Source organism: Ranitomeya variabilis, chromosome 8 (assembly GCF_051348905.1).
Source record: "Ranitomeya variabilis isolate aRanVar5 chromosome 8, aRanVar5.hap1, whole genome shotgun sequence".
NCBI classification, from domain to species: Eukaryota; Metazoa; Chordata; class Amphibia; order Anura; family Dendrobatidae; genus Ranitomeya; species Ranitomeya variabilis.
In genome coordinates, this window is record NC_135239.1 from 140,941,724 (window position 1) to 140,967,239 (window position 25,516).

General features: G+C 44.3%; 1 protein-coding gene across 3 annotated transcripts in view; it reads left to right on the top strand.

Annotated features, from left to right (window-relative positions):
- Positions 1–25,516, top strand: part of DDX47 (DEAD-box helicase 47) — a 100,409-nt gene that overhangs the window by 39,399 nt on the left and 35,494 nt on the right. For all 3 annotated transcript variants that reach the window (XM_077277820.1, XM_077277822.1, XM_077277821.1), the window contains exons 5-6: positions 1,276–1,394; positions 10,339–10,410. In XM_077277820.1, the coding sequence (XP_077133935.1) occupies positions 1,276–1,394; positions 10,339–10,410 (191 nt within the window). The remainder of the gene's footprint in view (positions 1–1,275; positions 1,395–10,338; positions 10,411–25,516) is intronic.

The window sequence follows — 25,516 nt, forward strand, 5'->3', positions numbered from 1 at the left end:
TAGAAAAATCACCCCGTCTTTAAGGGGTTGCAGCTTCAAATCTGCTACATGTCCATTCTTTCAGCAATTTTACAATGCTTTTCACCTATGCTTATGAATAGGGAGAAACACATAAAAAAGTGCATATTTTATGCTGCATTTTTCCTGGAAACACTTTAGTATTTGCAGCAGAAATGTTTGCATCAAATACTTAACGTGTATTAATACCTTGTTTGAAATTTTGGAAATTCTTTTACAAAACTTGTAAAAAGATGTGTGGAATTTGGTGTTTTATGCTAGTTTCATCAACTTTTTTTTTTTTTTTTTTTTTTGTGAAAGATGGAGCTTAGTGAGAGAGGTACAAAATGCCAATCTTACTGAATTTGTGCCTGTGAATGTTGGTGACTCTCAAACTATTCTAACGGCTGAATATACAAACAGAAGCATACAGCAATAACTGTAGAAAGAGCATGGTCCGCACAGCCCAATATTCATACTTTGATCTAATGCCACTAAGCAAAAATGTACAAACTGAACCTGAGGTTCTTAGTGTGACATTCTGATCAGACTGTATGAAGCCCACTGCCATGTCACCGTGAACCTCAGTGGGTCCCTAGACTGAATGATGTGGCGCCATGCACATACCACCATCACAGCGACATTGCACCAGCAGGGCCGGCGACCTGGGGCCCCACCGCACCCATGCTGCGAAGCAGAGTCCCCATGACTCCAGGCCGTGCCGCCCCACAGGCACAAAATGCCAGCCAGGTGAAAGCTCACCTTCCACAAGGCCTCATGAATTAGCTAATTTATGCCCTAAGTATCTCCATTTCTATAAGCCTTTATCGCAGTAATGCAGTTGAAGGTTCCTATATTCATTGTTAGGCGCTTAGAGTGCTGCTGTATATTCTTCTGTTTGTATTTTATGCAGTCATGGCAGCTTGCACCGTTTCGCACTTGGCTTGTTCTGTTCGGAGTTGCGGGTCAGTGTTTTTTTTAGTAGTATTCGAACAGCTGTCCCTGCCCGACTGAAGAGGACAGTTGCTTGCTCGCTAGTTCTCAATCACTTGGACACACTTATTCTGGAGTGAGAAGCTGCACACAGTGCCAGATGTGCTCCTCTGTAACCGCTCCCTCCCTGAAGCTGTATAGTGATGGAGATGGTTCCCAGCTGCTCGGGGAGGTGGGAGGGAATCGTGCTGTATGGACCATGCTGGGAACACACTTGCACATTGCTAAGAACGTCTTGTTTGCGCTTTCTTTACATGACACTGATTATTTTATTTCTTTCCACAGCGACTCCTGGACGCCTTATTGACCACCTTGAAAACACAAAGGGATTTAATTTACGAGCCATTAAGTACTTGGTGATGGATGAGGCTGACCGTATACTCAACATGGATTTTGAGACAGAGGTGAGAGATTCTTTAGTACTGGTGGATGAAATGAAAGGAAATTCATTACATTCTCCCAACTTAAACCCTTCATGACTTGGCGAATTTTCTATTTTCATTTTTTCTTTCCCCTTCTTGCAAGAGTCATGACTCTTTTTTATTTTTCTGTCCACATGCCAAGTTATGAGAGCTCGTTTTTTGCAAGACAAGTTGTACTTTTGACTGACACCATTCATTTTACCATACAGTGTACTGGAAAACAGAGGGAAAAATTCCAAGTGAGTTGAAATTGCGAAAAAAGTGCAATTCCACAAAAAATGTTTTTGTTTTATTTACCATGTTCACCATGTGGTAAAACTGACCTGGCAATATGATTCCCCAGGTCATTACAAATACGCAGATACCAAACATGTACAGTGGCATGTAAAAGTTTGGGCACCCCTGATCAGAATTACTGTTATTGTGAGCAGTTAACCCCTTCCCGACCTTTGACGCATACGCTGCGTCATGAAAGTCTGTGCCTTCCCGACCTATGACGCAGCGTATACGTCATGGAGGGATCGCGTCCCTGCAGATCGGGTGAAGGGGTTAACTCCCATTTTACCCGATCTGCAGAGACAGGGGGAGTGGTGCTTCAGCCCAGGGGGGGTGGCTTCACCCCCCCGTGGCTACGATCGCTCTGATTGGCTGTTGAAAGTGAAACTGCCAATCAGAGCGATTTGTAATATTTCACCTAAAAAACTGGTGAAATATTACAATCCAGCCATGGCCGATGCTGCAATATCATCGGCCATGGCTGGAAAACCTGAAGTGACCACCCCCCACCCCACCGATCGCCCCCCCAGTGCTCCGGTGCGTGGTCCGGTCCCCTCCGTCCTGTGCTCCGCTGCCCCGTGCTCCTGCCCGCTCCCCCGTCCTGCTGTCCGCTCCCCCCGTCCTCCGATCACCCCCCCTGTGCTCAGATCCACCCCCCCATCACCCCTTCATACTTAGCGATCCTCCCGGTGTCCGGCCGTCTCCTCGCTGGGCGCCGCCATCATGGAAAATGGCGGGCGCATGCTCAGTGCGCCCGCCGAATCTGCCAGTCGGCAGATTCCTTACAAGTACATTTTGATCGCTGTGGTAGGTTCTATCACAGCGATCAAAATAAAAAAAATAATAAATAACACCCCCCCCCCCCCCTTTATCACCCCCATAGGGACAATAATAAAATAAAGAATTTTTTTTTTTTTTTTTTTCCACTAGGGTTAGGGTTAGAACTAGGGGTAGGGTTAGGGGTAGGGTTAGGGTTACGGGTAGGGTTAGGGGTAGGGTTATGGCATGTGCACACAGAGCGGATCGGCCGCGGATCCGCAGCGGATCAGCCGCGGATCCGCAGCGGATCGGCCGCGGATCCGCAGCGGATCCGCAGCGGATCGGCCGCGGATCCGCAGCGGATCGGCAGCGGATCCGCAGCGGATCGGCAGCGGATCGGCAGCGGATCCGCAGCGGATTGGCAGCGGATTGGCTGCGGATCCGCAGCGGATTGGCAGCGTATCCGCAGCGGATTGGCCGCGGATCGGTAGCGGATCGGCAGCGGATCCGCAGCGGATTGGCAGCAGGTTGGCCGCGGATCCGCAGCAGATTGGCAGCGTATCCGCAGCGGATTGGCCGCGGATCGGTAGCGGATTGGCGCGGATCCGCAGCGGATTGGCCGCGGATCCGCAGCAGATTGGCCGCGGATCCGCAGCGGATCGGTAGCGGATTGGCCGCGGAACCGCAGCGGATTGGCCGCTGCGAATTCGAAGCAGTTTTCCATCAGGTTTACAGTACCATGTACACCTAAGGAAAACCAAATCCGCTGTGCCCATGGTGCGGAAAATTCCGTGCAGAAACGCTGCGTTGTATTTTCCGCAGCATGTCAATTCTTTGTGCGGATTCCGCAGCGTTTTACACCTGTTCCTCAATAGGAATCCGCAGGTGAAATCCGCACAAAAAAACACTGGAAATCTGCTGTAAATCCGCAGGTAAAACGCAGTGCCTTTTACCTGCAGATTTTTCAAAAATCGTGCGGAAAAATCTCACACGAATCCGCAACGTGGGCACATAGCCTTAGGGTTAGGGTTGGAATTAGAGTTAGGGTTGGAATTAGGGCTAGGATTGGAAATAGGGTTAAGATTAGGCTTGTGGTTAGGGTTACGGATAGGGTTAGGAGTGTGTTGGGGTTACAGTTGTGGTTAGGGTTGGGATTAGGGTTACGGTTGGGATTAGGGTTAGGATTAGGGTTGGAATTAGGGTTACGGGTGTGTTGCGGTTAGGGTTGTGGTTAGGGGTGTGTTGGGGTTAGGGTTGTGATTAGGGTTATGGCTACAGTTGGGATTAGGATTAGGGGTGTGTTGGGGTTAGTGTTGAAGTTAGAATTGAGGGGTTTCCACTGTTTAGGCACATCAGGGGTCTCCAAACGCAACATGGCGCCACCATTGATTCCAGCCAATCTTGCGTTCAAAAAGTCAAATGGTGCTCCCGCCCTTCCAAGCCCCGACGTGCGCCCAAACAGTGGTTTACCCCCACATTTGGGGTACCAGCGTACTCAGGACAAACTGGGCAACAACTGTTGGGGTCCAATTTCTCCTGTTACCCTTGCAAAAATAAAAAATTACTTGCTAAAACATAATTTTTGAGGAAAGAACAATTATTTTTTATTTTCACGGCTCTGCGTTATAAACTTCTGTGAAGCACTTGGGGGTTGAAAGTGCTCACCACACATCTAGATAAGTTCCCTCGGGGGTCTAGTTTCCAAAATGGGGTCACTTGTGGGGTGTTTCTACTGTTTAGGCACATCAGGGGCTCTGCAAATGCAATGTGACGCCCGCAGACCATTCCATCAAAGTCTGCATTTCAAATGTCACTACTTCCCTTCCGAGCCCTGACGTGCGCCCAAACAGTGGTTTACCCCCACATGTGGGGTATCAGCGTACTCACAACAAACTGGGCAACAAATATTGGGGTCCAAATTCTCCTGTTACCCTTGTGAAAATAAAAAATTGCTTGCTAAAACATCTTTTTTGAGGAAAGAAAAATGATTTTTTATTTTCACGGCTCTGCGTTGTAAACTTCTGTGAAGCACTTGGGGGTTGAACGTGCTCACCACACATCTAGATAAGTTCCTTGGGGGGTCTAGTTTCCAAAATGGGGTCACTTGTGGGGGGTTTCTACTGTTTAGGCACATCAGGGGCTCTGCAAATGCAATGTGACGCCCGCAGACCATTCCATCAAAGTCTGCATTTCAAATGTCACTACTTCCCTTCCGAGCCCTGACGTGCGCCCAAACAGTGGTTTACCCCCACATATGGGGTATCGGCGTACTCACAACAAACTGGGCAACAAATATTGGGGTCCAAATTCTCCTGTTACCCTTGTGAAAATAAAAAATTGCTTGCTAAAACATCTTTTTTGAGGAAAGAAAAATGATTTTTTATTTTCACGGCTCTGCGTTGTAAACTTCTGTGAAGCACTTGGGGGTTGAACGTGCTCACCACACATCTAGATAAGTTCCTTGGGGGGTCTAGTTTCCAAAATGGGGTCACTTGTGGGGGGTTTCTACTGTTTAGGCACATCAGGGGCTCTGCAAATGCAATGTGACGCCCGCAGACCATTCCATCAAAGTCTGCATTTCAAATGTCACTACTTCCCTTCCGAGCCCTGACGTGCGCCCAAACAGTGGTTTACCCCCACATATGGGGTATCAGCGTACTCACAACAAACTGGGCAACAAATATTGGGGTCCAAATTCTCCTGTTACCCTTGTGAAAATAAAAAATTGCTTGCTAAAACATCTTTTTTGAGGAAAGAAAAATGATTTTTTATTTTCACGGCTCTGCGTTGTAAACTTCTGTGAAGCACTTGGGGGTTGAACGTGCTCACCACACATCTAGATAAGTTCCTTGGGGGGTCTAGTTTCCAAAATGGGGTCACTTGTGGGGGGTTTCTACTGTTTAGGCATATCAGTGGCTCTGCAAACGTAACATGATGCCCGCAGACCATTCCATCAAAGTCTGCATTCCAAAACGTCACTACTTCCCTTCCGAGCCCCGGCATGTGCCCAAACAGTGGTTTACCCCCACATATGGGGTATCAGCGTACTCAGGAGAAACTGGACAACAACTTTTGGGGTCCAATTTCTCCTGTTACTCTTGCAAAAAATAAAAAATTCTGGGCTAAAAAAATATTTTTGAGGAAAGGAAACACATTTATTATTTTCACGGCTCTGCGTTATAAACTTCTGTGAAGCACTTGGGGGTTCAAAGTGCTCACCACACATCTAGATAAGTTCCCTTGGGGGTCTAGTTTCCAAAATGGAGTCACTTGTGGGGAGTTCCTACTGTTTAGGCACATCAGGGGCTCTGCAAACGCAACCTGATGCCCGCAGAGCATTCCATCAAAGTCTGCATTTCAAAACGTCACTACTTCCCTTCCGAACCCCGACGTGTGCCAAAACAGTGGTTTACCCCCACATATGGGGTATCAGCGTACTCAGGAGAAACTGGACAACAACTTTTGGGGTCCAATTTCTCCTGTTACTCTTGCAAAAATAAAAAAATTCTGGGCTAAAAAAATATTTTTGAGGAAAGGAAACACATTTTTTATTTTCACGGCTCTGCGTTATAAACTTCTGTGAAGCACTTGGGGGTTCAAAGTGCTCACCACACATCTAGATTAGTTCCTTGGGAGGTCTAGTTTCCAAAATGGGGTCACTTGTGCGGGAGCTCCAATGTTTAGGCACACAGGGGCTCTCCAAACGCGACATGGTGTCCGCTAATGATTGGAGCTAATTTTCCATTCAAAAAGCCAAATGGCGTGCCTTCCCTTCCGAGCCCTGCCGTGCGCCCAAACAGTGGTTTACCCCCACATATGGGGTATCATCGTACTCAGGACAAACTGGACAACAACATTTGGGATCCAATTTCTCCTATTACCCTTGGGAAAATAAAAAATTCTGGGCTAAAAATCATTTTTGAGGAAAGAAAAATTATTTTTTTATTTTCACGGCTCTGCGTTATAAACTTCTGTGAAGCACCTGGGGGTTATAAGTGCTCACTATGCATCTAGATAAGTTCCTTGGGGGGTCTAGTTTCCAAAATGTGGTCACTTGTAGGGGAGCTCCAATGTTTAGGCACACAGGGGCTCTCCAAACGCGACATGGTGTCCGCTAACGATTGGAGCTAATTTTCCATTCAAAAAGTCAAATGGCACGCCTCCCCTTCCGAGCCTTGCCGTGCACCCAAACAGTGGTTTACCCCCACATATGAGGTATCGGCATACTCAGGAGAAATTGCCCAACAAATTTTAGGATCCATTTTATCCTGTTGCCCATGTGAAAATGAAAGAATTGAGGCTAAAAGAAATTTTGTGTGAAAAAAAAGTACTTTTTCATATTTGCGGATCAATTTGTGAAGCACCTGGGGGTTTAAAGTGCTCACTATGCCTCTAGATGAGTTCCTTGGGGGGTCTAGTTTCCAAAATGGGGTCACTTGTGGAGGAGCTCCAATGTTTAGGCACACAGGGGCTTTCCAAACGCGACATGGTGTCCGCTAACGATGGAGATAATTTTTCATTCAAAAAGTCAAATGGCGCTCCTTCCCTTCCGAGCCTTACCATGTGCCCAAACAGTGGTTTACCCCCACATGTGAGGTATTGGTGTACTCAGGAGAAATTGCCCAACAAAATTTAGGATCCATTTTATCCTGTTGCCCATGTGAAAATGAAAAAATTGAGGCTAAAATTTTTTGTGAAAAAAAAGTACTTTTTCATTTTTACGGATCAATTTGTGAAGCACCTGGGGGTTTAAAGTGCTCACTATGCTTCTAGATAAGTTCCTTGGGGGGTCTAGTTTCCAAAATGGGGTCACTTGTGGGGGAGCTCCAATGTTTAGGCACACGGGGGCTCTCCAAACGTGACATGGTGTCCGCTAAAAATTGGAGCCAATTTTTCATTCAAAAAGTCAAATGGCGCTCCTTCCCTTCCGAGCCCTGCCGTTCTCCCAAACAGTGGTTTACCCCCACATATGAGGTATCAGCATACTCAGGACAAATTGGACAACAACGTCCGTGGTCCAGTTTCTCCTTTTACCGCTGGGAAAATAAAAAAATTGTTGCTAAAAGATCATTTTTGTGACTAAAAAGTTAAATGTTCATTTTTTACTTCCATGTTGCTTCTGCTGCTGTGAAACACCTGAAGGGTTAATAAACTTCTTGAATGTGGTTTTGAGCACCTTGAGGGGTGCAGTTTTTAGAATGGTGTCACTTTTGGGTATTTTCAGCCATATAGAACCCTCAAACTGACTTCAAATGTGAGGTGGTCCCTAAAAAAAATGGTTTTGTAAATTTTGTTGTAAAAATGAGAAATCACTGGTCAAATTTTAACCCTTATAACTTCCTAGCAAAAAAAAAATTTCTTTCCAAAATTGTGGTGATGTAAAGTAGACATGTGGGAAATGTTATTTATTAACTATTTTGTGTCACATAACTCTCTGGTTTAACAGAATAAAAATTAAAAATGTGAAAATTGAAAAATTTTCAAAATTTTCGCCAAATTTCCGTTTTTTTCACAAATAAACTCAGAAATTATCGACCTAAATTTACCACTAACATGAAGCCCAATATGTCACGAAAAAACAATCTCAGAACCGCAAGGATCCGTTGAAGCATTCCTGAGTTATTACCTCATAAAGGGACACTGGTCAGAATTGCAATAAACGGCAAGGTCATTAAGGCCAAAATAGGCTGGGTCATGAAGGGGTTAAGCAAGTTGAAGATGAAATTATCTCTAAGAGGGCTAAAGTTAAAGATGACACATTTCAGTTGTATTTTAAGTGGGAAAAAATAAAAATGTATATCATTTATATTTTCATCTTTTACAGTTTATAAATTCCGAAATGAAAAACGGGCATAGTTAGTACCTACTAGCACCCCCCCCCCCCTTTTGCAAGTATTACAGCTTGTAAATGCTTTTTGTAGCCAGACAAGTCTTTCAATTCTTGTCTGAGAGATTATCATCCATTCTTCCATGGAAAATTCTTCCAAGTCTGTGAGATTCTTGGGTCGTCTTGCATGCACTGCTATATTGAAGTCTATCCATAGACTTTCAATGATGTTCTGATCATGGGCCTTTTAGGGCCATTGATTGTAAAACCTTCAGCTTGTGCCTGTCGCTATTCTGTTGTCTGATAACCCGGGGCTCCTATCCTGTTTCTAATGCTAGGGGCACCATAGCTATCCCTGCTCGCCAAGCTACTTCTGATTGTGAAGATGCTGGGGCCATGTACCTTGCTGTCCATCCCATCCTAGGGAAGTGTGGAGCAACAGTGTATATACACAAACACGTAAGGATATACAGGGATAAATTAATGTTTATTGGACATAATCAAGTACAAGGAGAGAGGAGAGAAGATAAAATATTCACATATAGAAAATAGGGCACACTGGCAGAAGGTAATATTTGTGTATATCTGATCTCCGTCATATACAGTATAGTATGAATACTATCTAGTTATATAGACATTGCACTATCCCATGTGGCCTAATGAGGTCTTTATAATGCATTTACACAGAACTACCCAGCTAAGGGTAATCTGATGTAGGAAATGTGTCATCTTTAACTTTAGACCTTTTACAGATCATTTCATCTTCAACTTGCCTAACTGCTCACAATAGCAGTAATTTTCACCAGGGGTGCCCAAACTTGTATGTGCCACTGTATAGTTTTTGGGGTTTTTTTTAGTTTAATTAGTGGAAAAGAATTCCTAAATTTGTATGAAAAAAGTTTTTGCATTTGTCACCATTTTCCGAGACTTGTAGCATTTCCATTTTTCAGGATCTGGTGCTGTGTGATGGCTTATTTTTGTGCCCTGAGCTGATGGTTTTTATTGATACCATTTTGGGGTAGATACAATGTTTTGATCGCCTCTTATTGTATTTTATTGCTATGTTTTGGTGGCCAAAAAAAGGTAATTCTGGCATTTTTATGTTTTTGTTTTTTTTTCTTTTACACTGTTTAAATCGAATTACATTTATTTTATATTGTGATTACTGAATGCAGCAATATTAAATGTGTATTTTTTTTATTGTTTTGTTTTTCATGGGGCAAAAGGGGTGTGTGTGAGCTCCTATCAAAGGCAAATACACTCCATATAAAGAAAGTATGTCATATGTCGAGAAGGGGTTAAAAGGGTTTTACGGTTTATAGGGAACCTGTCACACCCCCCCAACCCCCAGGCGTTTGTAACTAAAAGAGCCACCGTGTGCAGCACTAATGCTGCATTCTGACAAGGTGGCTCTTTTAGTTCGGGTCCCTGGCACTGCTGCAATAATGGCTTTTGAAATTTGTTCCTCATACCGTGTCCAGACGCCTCACAGCTGTCAATCATGGGCTCTGCGTGCCGGGCACCGCCTCCTCTTCCTTCATTAGCGTCCCCGGCGCCTGCGCTGTAAGTTCAAAGGGCAGCGCAACTGCGCATGCCCCAAAAAAAGATAACTGCGCAGGCACTAAGTGCCTTGGGGTGAAGGTGCTGCGGCAAGCGCTATGTGCTAGCCTGTCAAACAGTAATCACTACCACACTACTAAAAAACAGGAACCTACAAGGTGACTAGACAATGTTTAGAGGTCCTGAGAAATAAATACAATTAGACACAAATATATAAATATTTGTCTATTGTTTTAGTACCTACTAATATTTCTACCAACATTGTCTAGCCACCATGGGGATTTATAAGCTGTAGGTTCCTGCTTTTAGTAATGTGGTAGAAATTACTATCATGTAACGTTAACCAGATAATTGTCAGAGATAAAGGGACTCTGTCGGCACAGAAATTTACTAACATTTTAATGTAAGGCTTTACATAAAGAATATTAGAAACTATAATGTATAATTCATTGCTTTGTATGGCTTAAATCAGAGCTGAACTTCATTGTATTTTATCTGCTATAGGTTGACAAAATTCTCAAAGTAATTCCCCGCGATCGTAAAACCTTTCTTTTTTCTGCCACAATGACAAAAAAGGTGAGTCATTTTTCTTAATATTCTCTGTTCACAATGGACTTGTAACATCCATTTGCCATGTAGGTTTGTAAAACCAGAGCAAACGCTCGAATAGTGTAGCTTAGCCATTTGGTCTGTGGGCAAAATAAGCACCCCCAGTCTTGATACTTTTTTTAATTTTTTTATTTTACTTTTGAGAGTATATGAAAGTGAATGATGCATTGTGCATGGAACAGCACGCTGAGAAAGCAGCTGGGATCAGAGCTTGGCTTCCTGGCTATTTAAACCCTTCGATGGTGGGATCAAAAGTATCAGTGGCATCTAAGTGGTTTTATGACCATGCGGGCTTCCATGGTGCCATAACGTTACAAGGTTCCGGGTTTATGATACACAGAGGTTGCTGCCTTTTTCGTACCCAATATGTGGCAGAACAGAGGAAAAAATGTAGCTGAAATGTTTACAAATGTTTTTAAATTTTTTTTTATGGCAAAATATATTGTGTACTCAACATATAAGTATTTTTAGAAGACTTTACCAAGACTAAGACACAATCTATGGTGCAGCAGAATATCTTTCTAAACTCCTTTCAAGACTGAAGGTAAGGAAAGCTTTGTGGATTTCTCCCGCACTGCTGTGTATAGGAAACGTGAAAGGATAATTGACGTCTTCCATACACAGCAGTGCGGGCGGTATCCACAAATTTTCCCTTACCTTCATTCTTATCAGTTTGACAACCCGTGGATCCGCAGCAGCTTTAGGCCATGTTCACACAGTGCGTTTTTTACCGCGGAACCGCGGCGGTTTTGCCGCTGCGGTTCCGTAGCTGTTTTCCATGCAGGGTACAGTACACTGTACCCTATGGAAAACAGGACACACTGTGCACATGGTCCGGAAATTTTAAAAAAAAGCCGTGCTGAATAGCTCCCGGAAAAAAGGAGCATGTCAATTCTTCTTCCTGAACCGCAGCGGTTCTGCACCCATAGACCTCCATTGTGAGGTCAAAATCGCAGTAAAACACGCAGATCAAAAATATATCTGCGTGTTTTACTGCGGTTTGATGTGCAGAACCGCTGCAGCAGGAAGTGCGGGGAAGCCGGCGGAAGTGCGGGGCCGGAAGTGCGTGGGCGGAGAGACATGGAGGCATAGCGTCGCATGGGGATCGTGTCGGCCGTTTGATTGATTTGGTATGTGTGTGTGTGTGTGTGTGTGTGTGTGTGTGCGCGTGTGTGTGTGTCCCCATGCGACGCTAGTGCCACCATTGTGCTAAGTCGCCGTATGGGACTACTACTCCCATCCGGTATTAGGATGGGAGAGTTGTCCCTGTGTCCGGCGACTTAGCACAATAGTAAAGTTTACACCAAACACCTACACACAATACACATACATGACACACAGTACAGTACATACAACACATAACATAGAGTATATACTCACCAACAGCACACTTGTAGGCGAAGCCCTCGATCCTCCAGGAAAAAATCCAAAAATAATAAACCAAATTCATACTCCCTGTCCGCAGAATCCATAAAACGAGTGTCCCACGCCGATCGGCTGCTCTCCGGCGATACACTGCCAGGAGCGAAGCTCCTAGCAGTGTATCGCGTACTGTTCCGGAGTTCAATGGCTCCGGCGTCTCGGTTAACAGCAGTACAGCTGCGTTGAACTTTCCCACGCAGTACTGCCGTTAAGCGAGAGTGCCGGGGTCAATGACCGCCGGTAAACTCGCTCGCGCATGCGCAGTGACACACCGACAGGAACTATGGCTCCTGTCAGTGTGTTGCTGCATCCGTGGAGAGCAGACATATCTCTGGATGTGTCTGTTCTCCATGGAAAATCTTCGTGGGATACGTGGATACTTAAATACGTGACACGTGTCACTTAAATACGTGATACGTGGCACTTAAATACGTGGCACGTGGCACTTAAATACGTGGCACTTAAATACGTGATACGTGGCACTGAAATACGTGGCACTTAAATACGTGGCACTTAAATACGTGGCACTGAAATACGTGGCACTTAAATACGTGGCACGTGGCACTGAAATACGTGGCACTTAAATACGTGGCACGTGGCACTTAAATACGTGGCACTTAAATACGTGGCACGTGGCACTTAAATACGTGGCACGTGGCACTTAAATACGTGATACGTGGCACTGAAATACGTGGCACGTGGCACTTAAATACGTGGCACGTGGCACTTAAATACGTGGCACTTAAATACGTGGCACTTAAATACGTGGCACGTGGCACTTAAATACGTGATACGTGGCACTGAAATACGTGGCACGTGGCACTTAAATACGTGGCACGTGGCACTGAAATACGTGGCACTTAGGCTATGTTCACATTTGCGTTGTGCGCCGCAGCGTCGGCGCCGCAACACACAACGCAAAGTAAAACGCAGCAAAACGCATGCACAACGCTGCGTTTTGCGCCGCATGCGTCCTTTTTTTGATTGATTTTGGACGCAGCAAAAATGCAACTTGCTGCGTCCTCTGCGCCCGGATGCGTGCGCTGCAGTGACGCATGCGGCGCAAAACGCGGAGCGCTGTCATTCAAAACACGTCCACTCATTTTGGTGTTTAGTCCCAAAATGGAGGATGGAAGAAGAAAAGGGTTGGACAAGGAAATGACATCATTTTTTTTTTTTTTTCCCCCCACTGCAGTAAACTTTATTTCTGTCAAACACAGACAATCTGCAGACAAAACTGCATCAAAAAACGCACTAAAAAACGCACCAAAAAACGCACCTGCGTTTTCTGCAGAGACCTGCAGTTTCAGTCAGGAAAAAAAAAGGATGGAAATCCTGAACGTGTGAACATAGCCTTACATTGTTTTAAAACCTCTTGAATCCTTGATCAGGTTAGTACAATGTGCTTAATCGCTCTGTCAGATAAGACCCTATTTGCGCTACTTTCTCCCTAATGTCTCATCTTAAATTAATTTTAGTAATAGTTTTCTGCTTCTGTCACTTTATTCTATCAGTCTTGTAAGGTTTTTAATTTCTAGTCCTTCAAGGAAATTGTGTATTGCTATTTAATAAAAAAAAAAAAAAGTGAGCTAGGAAACATGGTAAGATTAACTCCTTCCCGCAGATGGGTATCGCTGTGTTTCCAAATTGCAAGTGATTTCCTACAATTGTTCGTACAGTCCATATCCAATGGAGTTGTGCCCGTGTCATTTGCTGAAGGAGGGTGTTATGCAGCAGAAGTTTGGCTGTGTAAGTGCCACGACTCCACACAGCGCTGATCTCAGCACTTTGACCCCTCATATGCCACTGTCGGTAGTGACAGCACCATGTGAGGAATTAGACAAAAGATGGTTGCTCCGTTTGTCATCCCATTTTCATTGTGCGATTCTGGGACGCTGATAGCTGCTATGGCAACAGGAAGGCCTGACAATGGCTTCCCTGTCTACCATATGCCACTTGGTTTTTATCCCTTGAGGAAGGCACTGGTCCGGCACAAACGCCTTTCAATTAATAAAAAAAATTATTTGGGAATCTCGAGGCTTTTCATTCCTGCAGCACAGCCCACCTAAACGTGCCAGTTTGTATTTGACATATTCCTCAGCCAATCCGGTATTACCAGCGGAGGGAGGCGTATTCGGCTAACTGTCAGACTGACCACAGAGATAATACTGTAGTGCATAAGTACTAGAGCGTATTAGCAATGCAAACAAAGGATCCCTTATCAAAGTCTCCTTGCAGGATCATATTGAAAAATATAATAAAAATGTTTCTTAAAGGGAACTTGTCAGCATGATTATGCACAGTATCCTAAAGACGATGTCAGGTCAGCGCCATCATACTGATTAAAATGATACCTGGGTATTGAAATCCATCTTGCGGTTGTTTAATCTTTATTTTAGTTTTGAGTTAATGATATGCTCGTGCCCTAGGACGGGCCTGGAGGTGGGGGCTTAATGTGGTGCTCTGATTACGTATTCGTAATGCAGACTGCTGACAGGTCACTGATCCCTCAGTGACCTGCCCCCTAGTTTGCATAATGAATATCTGTACATACTTAAAAAAGAAAACCAAAAAAAAAAACCCTTCTGTATCATAAACCCCAAAATTGTAACAGAAAAACAGCCTTTCTGTCTCAAAAGGAAATAAAAAGTTTATAAACAGTCCTGCCCAGAACTTCTGGGCGAATACATATGGCAGCTCCCACAGGAGCGTCAGCCTAGGGCTTGCTTGTCTCTGCACAACACAGACCAAATTTCCCCAGCCACACCCTTGAGGTGGAGATATGGTGAGTTTACAGGTGTCCCGCCCATCTCTTAACTACTCACCTAAAAAACCACCCATAACATGGCCGCTTAACTCCTTCAGCACATATCATGCTGAAAAGACACTTAGGAATTTCTAGATCACGGAGGAAAGCAGTCTCCGTGACGCATATCTCCCCTCACATATCGTGTTCGTGACCCAGTCACAGTATATAATCTCTAATATGTCACCAAAACATAAGTAATGGAAAACTGAAAAGAAAAATGGTGTGGTATAAAGGTCAAGATTGGCTGTGAAGCCATGGGGTTAGTATAAAGGGGATATGATTATATTACATACACTACCGTTCAAAAGTTTAGGGTCACCCAGACAATTTTGTGTTTTCCATGAAAACTCAGACTTTTATTAATCAAATGAGTTGCCAAATTTAATTGAAAATCTAGCCAGACATTGACAAGGTTCGAAAAAAAAAGATTTTTATTTGAAATAATAATTTTCTCCTTCAAACTTTGCTTTCGTCAAAGAATGCTCCCTTTGAATCAATTACGGCATTGCAGACCTTTGGCATTCTAGCAGTTAATTTTCTGAGGTAATCTGGAGAAATTTCACCCCATGCTTCCAGAAGCCCCTCCCACAAGTTGGTTTGGCTTGATGGGAACTTTTTTGCGTACCATATGGTCAAGCTGCTCCCACAACTGCTCAATGGGGTTGAGATCTGGTGACTGCGCTGGCCACTCCATTACAGATAGAATACCAGCTGCCTGCTTCTTCCCTAAATAGTTCTTGCATAATTTGGAGGTGTGCTTTGGGGCATTGTCCTGTTGTAGGATGAAATTGGCTCCAATCAAGCGCTGTCCACAGGGTATGGCATGGTGTTGCTAAATGGAGTGATAGCCTTCCTTATTCAAAATTCATTTTTCCTTGTACTAATCTCCCACTTTACCAGCACCAAAGCAACCCCAGACCATCACATTACCTCCACCATGCTTTACAGATGGCGTCAGGCACTCTTCCAGCATCTTTTCAATTGTTCTGCGTCTCACAAATGTTCTTCTGTGTGATCCAAATACCTCAAAGTTGGATTCGTCCAAAACACTTTTTTCCAATTTTCCTGTGTCCAATGTCTGTTCTTTTGCCCTTATGAATCTTTTCCTTTTGTTAGCTAGTCTGATTATCGCTTTTTCTTTACCCCTCTACCCTGAAGGCCAGCATCCCGTAGTCGCCTCTTCACTGTAGATGTTGACACTGGCGTTTTGCGTGTACTATTTAATGAAGCTGCCAGTTGAGGACCTGCGAGGCGTTGATTTCTCAAACTACAGACTGTAATGTACTTGTCTTGTTGCTCAGTTGTGCAGCGGGGCCTCCCACTTTTTTTTTTCTACTCTGGTTAGAGCCTGTTTGTGCTCTTCTCTGAAGGGAGTAGTGCACACCGTTGTAGGAAATCTTCAGTTTCTTAGCAATTTGTCGCATGGAATAGCCTTCATTTCTAAGAACAAGAATAGACTGTCGAGTTTCACATGAAAGTTCTTTTTTTCTGGCCATTTTGAGACTTTAATGGAACCAACAAATGTAATGCTCCAGATTCTCAACTATCTCAAAGGAAGATCAGGTTTATAGGTTCTCTAATCAGCCAAATTAGTTTTCAGCTGTGCTAACATACTTGCACAAGTGTTTTCAAGGGTATTCTAACCATCCATTAGCCTTCTAACACAGTTAGCGAACACAAAGTACCATAAGAAGACTGGAGTGATGGTTGTTGGAAATGGACCTCTATACACCTATGAAGATATTACATTACAAACCAGACGTTTGCAGCTAGAATAGTCATTTACCACATTAACAATGTATAGAGTGTATTGCTGAATCATTTAATGCTAGCTTCATTTGAAAAAAAAACTGCTTTTCTTTAAAAAATAAGGAATTTTCTAAGTGACCCTAAACTTTTGAACGGTAGAATGCATACATTATAATAGCTAAGCGCCATGAAGAAGTATTCATACCCCGTTAGCTTGCTTTTCCACCGTACACCCACAAGCATAAATGTTTTTATTGGAACTTTATTGGATATGCTAACAAAAAGTAGCACGTGTTTGTGAACTGGAAAGGATACATGGTTTTCTTTTTATTTAAACCCCTTCTGCCTCCAATCCTGGTTTCACATTCATGACCAGGCCAAATTTTACAATTCTGACCACTATCACTTTATGAGGTAATAACTTTGGAACATTTAAACGGATCCCACTGATTTTGAGATTGTTTTTTCGAGACATATTGTACTTCACGATAGTGGTAAAATTCTTCTATTTGATTTGCGTTTATTTGTGGAAAAAGAAAAATTGCCAACATTTTGAAAATTTAGCAATTTTCAAACCATTATACTTTATGCCCTTAAATCAGTTATGTCACACAAAACAGTTACTAAATAACATTTCTTACATGTCTGCTTAACATCAGCACAATTTTTGAAACTTAATTTTTTTAAGTCAGAAAGTTATATGGGTTACAATTTAACCAGTGACGGACATTACACATTACATTTTAAGTGACTTTGAGGGGTCTTTATGATGTAAAATACCTAAAGTGACACCATTCTAAAAGCTGCACCCCTTTAGATGCTCAAAGCCATATTCAAGAAGTTTATTAACCCTTCATGTGCTTCACAGGAATTTTTAGGATGCAGAAGGATCCATTCATTATGATGAGACAGCGGAGTTACTCTGTACTTCGGCCTCTGTTCAGCAATGTCCTTTTTTCATAAGTGCACAAAACTGGCGGACCGCTTTTTTATGCATGTTGGTCTTTTGATTACAGGGTTTAGTAATGGAGATGTCTTATAGACGCCTTTCCATTACTAACTCCTGGGCTAGATGTCAGCTGACATTAAAAAAACTGACATCAACCCCAAGACCATTATCCTGCTTGGCAACGCACCAGGGCAAGCGGAAAAATCTGAGTCTTAAGTGCCAGAATTGACGCATCTAATGGATGCGCCTGTTCTGGGGCAGCTGAGGGCTGTTGGTGTTAATCTGGGAGGGGGCCAATATCCATGGCCCCTTCTCAGTTTATTACTTTCAGCTCGCAGCTTTCTGTTTAGCCTTTGTTGGTTATTAAAAAAATAGGGATTCACACGTAATTTTTTGAGGGTTCCCCCTTTAAAAAAAAAAAAAAAAAACATTTAAGACTGTGCAGACAGCTGTGATCTGATATTAATAGGCTGGGAACCTTTATGGATATTGGCCCCTTCCCAAAATAATAACACGAGCCCCCAGCTTCCTGCTTTCCCTCAGCTGAATAATAAAAATGCTGGGGACCCCAGGCCATTTTTTTCCATTTAATTTTATTAGCAATACATACACACTGCACTAACTATGTATCTCACTGACTTTTTTCTATCTATGTATCTACTCTATTCCATTCTAAGAGTTCGCGCTATGAATTTACTGTACTTGGCTGATGAAATGTCGGGTTTCCTATTAGGCCCCGACTAGCGGATCTGGCTAATTGGGTCGGAGCATGCTCAGTTTTAAAAGACGCAATCCGTCGCCGGATTCCGTCATTTGATGGAACCGGCGTCATAGGCTTCCATTCTATCAAACAATGGACGGCGCCGTCACTGTCCGCTTTTTCGACAGACACAAAAACGTTGTTTGTCCGTTGTCTCTGGCCGCCGGACAAACAATTTTCTATGGATCTGAGCGTCTAAACAGCGCAGTGCGCATGCCCAGGAACCCCAGCCCCGCACTGTGCATAATGAATAACAGTGCGGGGCGGGGGCTTCAGCAACAGTGTGGCCGCACTGACAATGAACACTGCGCAGGCCCCAGGCAGGCACGCACAGCGCAGGCGCCGGATTTCAGACGATAACAGCGCTCAGGGGGCGGGGACCATCGGTCCTGAAGAGATGAGTGACGGCAGTTGGGGGATTCATACAGGACGCTTCGGACCGCCTCCAGGTATAATATCTGGTATGTGTGGCCGATTTTTAAAACGCTTTTTTTTAGGTAATAAATGAATCAAAAACTAAAAGAGCCACCTTGTTAGACTGCAGCATTACTGCTGCACAAGGTGGCTCTTTTAGTTTATAACGGCTGGGGGGGGGTGACAGTGGCCCTTTAAATATCGCAACAGACACGTATTGTCTGTTTTTTTTTTTCCACATCCATCGACTTGCATTGGTGAGTCTCGGACGTTTTATGTAGCTATGCCCAGCATGCTGCGTTTTCTTTTTCCTCACCATAATTCCATGTGAGGAAAAACTTCAGGATGAACTTGGCCTAAGTGAATAACATTGTTGCGAGTGCAATGCAAATTTTTTCACGTTGCATTTGCCAATTTCTATGCGCAGATGTGAGCGAACCCTTATAGTTGTTCTGTACACAGATTCTCTCATCTGAGTTGTGGATCTCTGCAGCTCCTCCAGAGTCACTGGATTCCATGGCTGCTTCTCTAATTAGTGCTCTTCTGGCTTGGGATGTCGGTTTATGTGGAAGGCCATGTCTTGGTAGGTTTCTAGTTGTCCCATTCTTCCATTTTTGCATGAACCGTACTCTGCGTGATGTTCAGAGTTTGGGCTATTTTTTTGTTATAACCTTGCCCTGCTTTATTCTTCCCCACAACTTTGTCCCTCACCTGCCTAATGTGTTACTTGGTTTTCATGATGCTGTTTTATCCCTAATATTGTCAAACAAACCTCCTGAGGCCTTCACAAAACAGCTGTAGTTATCCTGACCATAAATTACGCACATATGGACTCAGTTTTCTAATTGTGACTTCTGTAGCCAATTGGACACAAGATTTTATCTAGGGGTTTCAGACTACAAAAAAAAAGTCTGCTATTTCAAAATATAAAATGATGTTTTATCACGTTAAATGCTGAAAAGCATTTTGGGTGAAGGTGCTTAACTTGATCCAGGAGGTGACAGGAGTAGATGTGGTGCGTAACCCGCTGACTTGCCTTTTGGGCTGTATGGATGATATTGCTACGGATGAATGTGGAAGGCTGACTATCGCAAGATTTTTGTATGCTGCGAGAAAGCTTATCGCAATGCACTGGATGGATGAAAAACCGCCAGGGAAAAAGGAATTTATCAACAAGATAAATTTTATTGTCCTTATGGAAAGAAATATATACAGTAAGGCCATGTGCACACGTTCAGGATTTTTCGCGGTTTTTTCGCTATAAAAACGTGATAAAAACGTGAAAAAAACGCTAACCTATGCCTCCTATTATTTACAGTGTATTCCACATTTTTTGTGCAAATGTTGCGATTTTTTTCCGCGAAAAAATCGCATCGCGGAAAAAAAAGCAACATGTTCATTAAAAATGCGGAATTGCGGGGATTCCGCACACCTAGGAGTCCATTGATCTGCTTACTTCCCGCACGGGGCTGTGCACACTATGCGGGAAGTAAGCAGATTATGTGCGGTTGGTACCCAGGGTGGAGGAGAGTAGACTCTCCTCCACGCACTGGGCACCATATAATTGGTCGAAAAAAAAGAATTAAAATAAAAAATAGTCCTATACTCACCTTCGATGTCCCCCGGAGTGTTCCCGCCTCTCACCGCTGCATGCTGCCGCTTCGGTTCCTATAGATGGTGTGGTTCAGGACCTGAGGTGACGTCACTGTCTTGTGATTGGTCGCGTGACCGCTCATGTGACCGCTCGCGACCAATCACAAGCCGTGACGTCACCGAAGGCCCTGAACCACACCGGCATCTATAGGAACGGAGGCTGCAGAGGGTGAGTATAACCATTTTTTTATTTTTTTTATTATTTTTACACATTCTATCTTTTACTATAGATGCTGCATAAGCTGCATCTATAGTAAAAAGTTGGTCACACTTGTCAGACAGTATGTTAAGTGTGACTGACCTGTCAGTCAGTTTTCCAAGCGATGCTACAGATCGCTTGGAAAACTTTAGCATTCTGCAAGCTAATTACGCTTGCAGAATGCTAAAAAAAACCGCGAAAAAAACAAAAAAAAAAACGCAAAAAAAAAAAAAAATGCGGATTTCTTGCAGAAAATTTCCGGTTTTCTTCAGGAAATTTCTGCAAGAAATCCGGACGTGTGCACATACCCTAAGAGAGGTCAGAATACAAAATTTGAAAATGTGTGGGGTGGATGGATGGATTACCCAGGTGTGGCGTCTGCTGAGTTAGGGTACCGTCACACATTAAAATTTTCATCGCTGCGACGGCACGATTTGTGACGTCGCAGCGTCGTATAATCATCGCTCCAGCGTCGTAGACTGCGGTCACACGTTGCAATCACGGCGCTGGAGCGATGCCGAAGTCCCCGGGTAACCAGGGTAAACATCGGGTAACTAAGCGCAGGGCCGCGCTTAGTAATCCGATGTTTACCCTGGTTACAAGCGTAAACGTAAAAAAACAAACAGTACATACTCATCCGTCGGTGTCCTTCAGGTTCCCTTGCTGTCTGCTTCCTGCTCTGAGTGCAGCCGTACAGTGAGAGCAGAGCGCAGCACCGCTCTCACTTTCCGGCCGGCACTCAGAGCAGGAAGCAGACGGCAAGGGACCTGAAGGACACCGACGGGTGAGTATGTACGGTTTGTTTTTTTACGTTTACGCTTGTAACCAGGGTAAACATCGGGTTACTAAGCGCGGCCCTGCGCTTAGTTACCCGATGTTTACCCTGGTTACAAGCGAAGACATCGCTGGATCGCTGTCACACACAACGATCCAGCGATGTCAGCGGGTGATCAAGCGACGAAAGAAAGTTCCAAACGATCTGCTACGACGTACGATTCTCAGCAGGGTGTCTGATCGCCGTAGCGTGTCAGACACAGCGATATCGTAACGATATCGCTAGAACGTCACGAATCGTAACGTCGTAGCGATGGAAATTTCAATGTGTGACGGTACCCTTACTGCAAAGTAGAATGGGTGTCGGGTAGTTGATTCTGGGGGGACTCCTACATGTACAGGCGTGTTTTTGTAAAGCTTGTTATCTTTTCTCAAGAGGTGATGCTGTCAGATGGTTGTATTGGATAATGGGCAAGAGATTGGGGGGAGGGAAAGGGGGGTTGGTTAGGTGGTAAGGGTGTTGTTTAGTAAAATGAAAATAGATTATCAGGTCATGTATCTAATGTACGGTATTTGTCTGGAAATTGTGTCGGACTGTGTTAATGGCGTGTCATATGCTTTAATAACAAAATACATGATTTTAAAAAAAAAAAAAAATGCTGAAAAGCAAAGAAAACATCGGAATGACAGAATTGCCATTTTTCGGTCGTCACACTTCTCCCACAAAATGCATTAAAAAGAGTTTGAAATGTCCTGTGAATGCAATAAAGCAGCAATCCTACCACAAATTTAAAAAATAATTTCACCTGAAATAATTTAAAAAAAAAAAAAAAAAAACTGTACAGGTTTAAGCAAGCTTAAAAATATTCACCCAAAGTACAAGTGTTTTCCTTATTTTTCGGGTGATTTACACTGGCAAATTATCGGGAAATGAGGTCTAAAGTAAGCTCATTCATGATGACCCTTAAGGTGCATTTACACTGACAGATTATCGTGAATGAGCAGCCTTAAGAGCTTTAATTTCTTTGTAATCCTGCCATGAAAACAGGCATCTGATTGCTCGATGAACAACAAACCATCCATTCCTTAGGTGAAAGGATCGTTTGTGCTGCCCCAAGGTCATTGCAGTGCAGGCCATTCATTACACACTTTTCACCACGATCTGCCTGTATAAGCAGGCTATTAAACAACCGCCGATCAGTAGGTAGTTACCAAACGGCAGTCACTCATTGCCACCGGTAGGTCTGTGTAGTCTGACTTTTACAGTGGTAGCATGACAACCCAAATGATTTACTAACCATGCAATTGAGGAGACAGATATATTCATATAAAATCTTGTACATGTAGGACCCAGGTCAGCAACGAAAACCAACTCTTTTAGCTGTGTCATGATAAAATCCCTTAAAGGGAACTTGTCACCTCCCCCCCAGGCGTTTGTAACTAAAAGAGCCATCTTGTGCAGCACAAATGCTGCATTCGAACAAGGTGGCTCTTTTAGTTATGCTCCCTGCACACGCTGAAATAAACACTTATAAAATGTGCCCCCTCATACCGTGAAATCGCCAGGGAGGCAGGCCTTTCCCCTCTAATTAGACGCAGCACAGTCGTCATTCATGTCCTCTTGGCGCCGCCGCCTCAGAGTTGTTTGAATCTGTCCCAGAGCCTGCGCTGTTATGTTATCCCTTGGGCATGCGTAGTTAGCGCTGCCAGTCTTCTGACATCATTTGATATCAGGCTTACTGCGCCTGTGCGGCCGCGCTGCCCGAGATCCCGCCCCGCAGTGTCTTCTGATTTATTCACACTGCGGGGCTGGGATTCATGGGCATGCGCAGTGCATATCCTCGCCTCTCACTCCCCTCCCTCCGGCTTCTTCAGACTGTGCGGCTTCAGCTGATCCCTAAGCGCATGCCACGGCGATTAGGGATCAGCTGACGCCGCATAGTCTAAAGAAGGCGGAGGGAGATGAGTGAGAGGCGAAGATATGCACTGCGCATGCCCATGAATCCCAGTGTGTACAGAAAAAAGTACAAATTACACAAAAACCGCAAGGTAAATCTCATTCCAAAAAGGTGCATGGTGGTGGAAGTGAGGGTAGGAAAAATAAGGAAGGGAGAGAGGAAATAAACTACATACCCGACTGCTCTTGTAGTATACCTAATGGGTATCACTGTACATCAGTGTAGGCCAATGTGTATGTAGGGGCTCACTCAGAAAAAAACCCTTAACCCCTTAACGACCGCCGATACGCCTTTTAACGGCGGCCGCTAAGGGTACTTAAACCACAGCGCCGTTAATTAACGGCGCTGTGGAAAAAGTGAATAGCGCCCCCCAGAGTCGGATTTTCTCTGGGGTCTCGGTTGCCGGGGGTAGCCGAGACCCCAGAGAACATGATTCGGGGTTTTTTTACCGACCGCCGAGTTGCGATCGCCAGTAATTAACCGTTTACCGGCGGTCGCAACAAAAAAAAACAAAACGCGATTTGCCATTTAATTTCTCTGTCCTCCGATGTGATCGCACATCGGAGAACAGAGAAATGGGGTCCCCGATAGCCCCCCAATACTCACCTACCTCCCCCGGTGCTCCTCGTGGCTCCCGATGGGCGCCGCCATCTTTTTCCGGGGAAATAATGGCGGGCGCAGTGCGCCCGCCGCCCGGCACCCGGATGTTCTTTGGGGTCTCGGCTGCCGGGGGTAGCCGAGACCCCAAAGAACATGATCGGGGTCGGTTTTTACCGACCCCTGTTTTGCGAACGCCGGTAATTAACTGTTTACCGGCGACCGCAAAAAAAAAAAAAAAAAAAAGCGATGTCATTCTCTGTCCTCTGATGTGATCGCACATCAGAGGACAGAGAAATAGGGGGATTCGGGGACCCTGTTATACTTACCGGTGTCCCTGGGTCCTCCTGCTTCTTCTGCTGGCCGCCGGCTTCTTGCTCCGGTAAGAAAATGGCGGGCGCATGCGCAGTGCGCCCGCCATGATCTGCTGGCCGGCAGAAGAAAATTCTTCCTCTTTTTTTATTTTGGTCACTGTGAGATCCTATCACAGTGATCAAAATAAAAAAAATAGTAAATAAACCCCCCCCTTTATCACCCCCTTAGTAAGAAAAAAAATAATAAAATAAAAAAAATGTATGAATTTCTATTTTCCAAATAGGGTTAGGGGTAGGGTTAGGGTTAGGGGTAGGGTTAGGATATGTGCACACATAGAATGGTTCTCTGCGGATTTTTCCGCAGCGGATTTGATAAATCCGCAGGACCAAAACGCTGCGTTTTTCCTGCGGATTTATCGCGGATGTACCGCGTTTTTTGTGCGGATTCCACTGCGGTTTTACACCTGTGGTTTTCTATTATGGAGCAGGTGTAAAACCGCTGCTGAATCAGCAGAAAGAATTGACATGCTGCGGAATGTAAACCGCTGCGTTTCCGTGTGTTTTTTTCCGCAGCATGGGCACAGCGTTTTATGTTTCCCATAGGTTTACATTGTACTGTAAACTCATGGGAAACTGCTGCGGACCCACAGCTGCGGAAACGCTGCGGATCCGCAGCAAAATCTGCAACATGTGCACATAGCCTTAGGGTTAGGGCTTGGGTTAGGGTTAGAGCTAGGGTTAGGGCTAGGGTTGGGGCTAAAGTTAGGGTTAGGGTTAGGGTTGGGGCTAGGTTTAGGGCTAAAGTTAGGGTTTGGGATAAAGTTAGGGTTAGGGCTAGGGTTGGGGCTAAAGTTAGGGTTAGAGTTGGGATTAGGATTTGGATTAGGGTTGGCATTAGGGTTACATTTGGGATTAGGGTTAGGTTTGGGATTAGGGTTAAGGCTAGGGTTGGGATTAAGGATAGGGGTGTATTGGGATTAGGGTTAGGTTTTGAGGTTAGGGTTGAGATTAGGATTAGGGGGGTGTTGGGTTTAGGGTTTTAATTAGGGTTATGGTTAGCTTTGGGATTAGGGTTAGGGGTGTTTTGGGGGTTAGGGTTGTGATTAGGATTATGGATCGGGTTGGGATTACGGTTAGGGGTGTGTTGGGGTTAGGGTTGGAGTTAGAATTGGGGGGTTTCCACTGTTTAGGTACATCAGGGGGTCTCTAAACGCCACAGCCAATTTTGTGCTCAAAAAGTAAAATGGTGCTCCCTACCTTCTGAGCTCTGCCGTGCGCCCAAACAGTGATTTACCCCCACATATGGGGCATCAGCGTACTCGGGATAAATTGGACAACAACTTTTGGGGTCCAATTTCTCCTGATACCCTTGTGAAAATAAAAACTTGGGGGCTAAAAAATCTTTTTTTGTGGAAAAAAAAAATATTTTTTATTTTCACGACTCTGCATTATAAACTTCTGTGAAGCACTTGGGC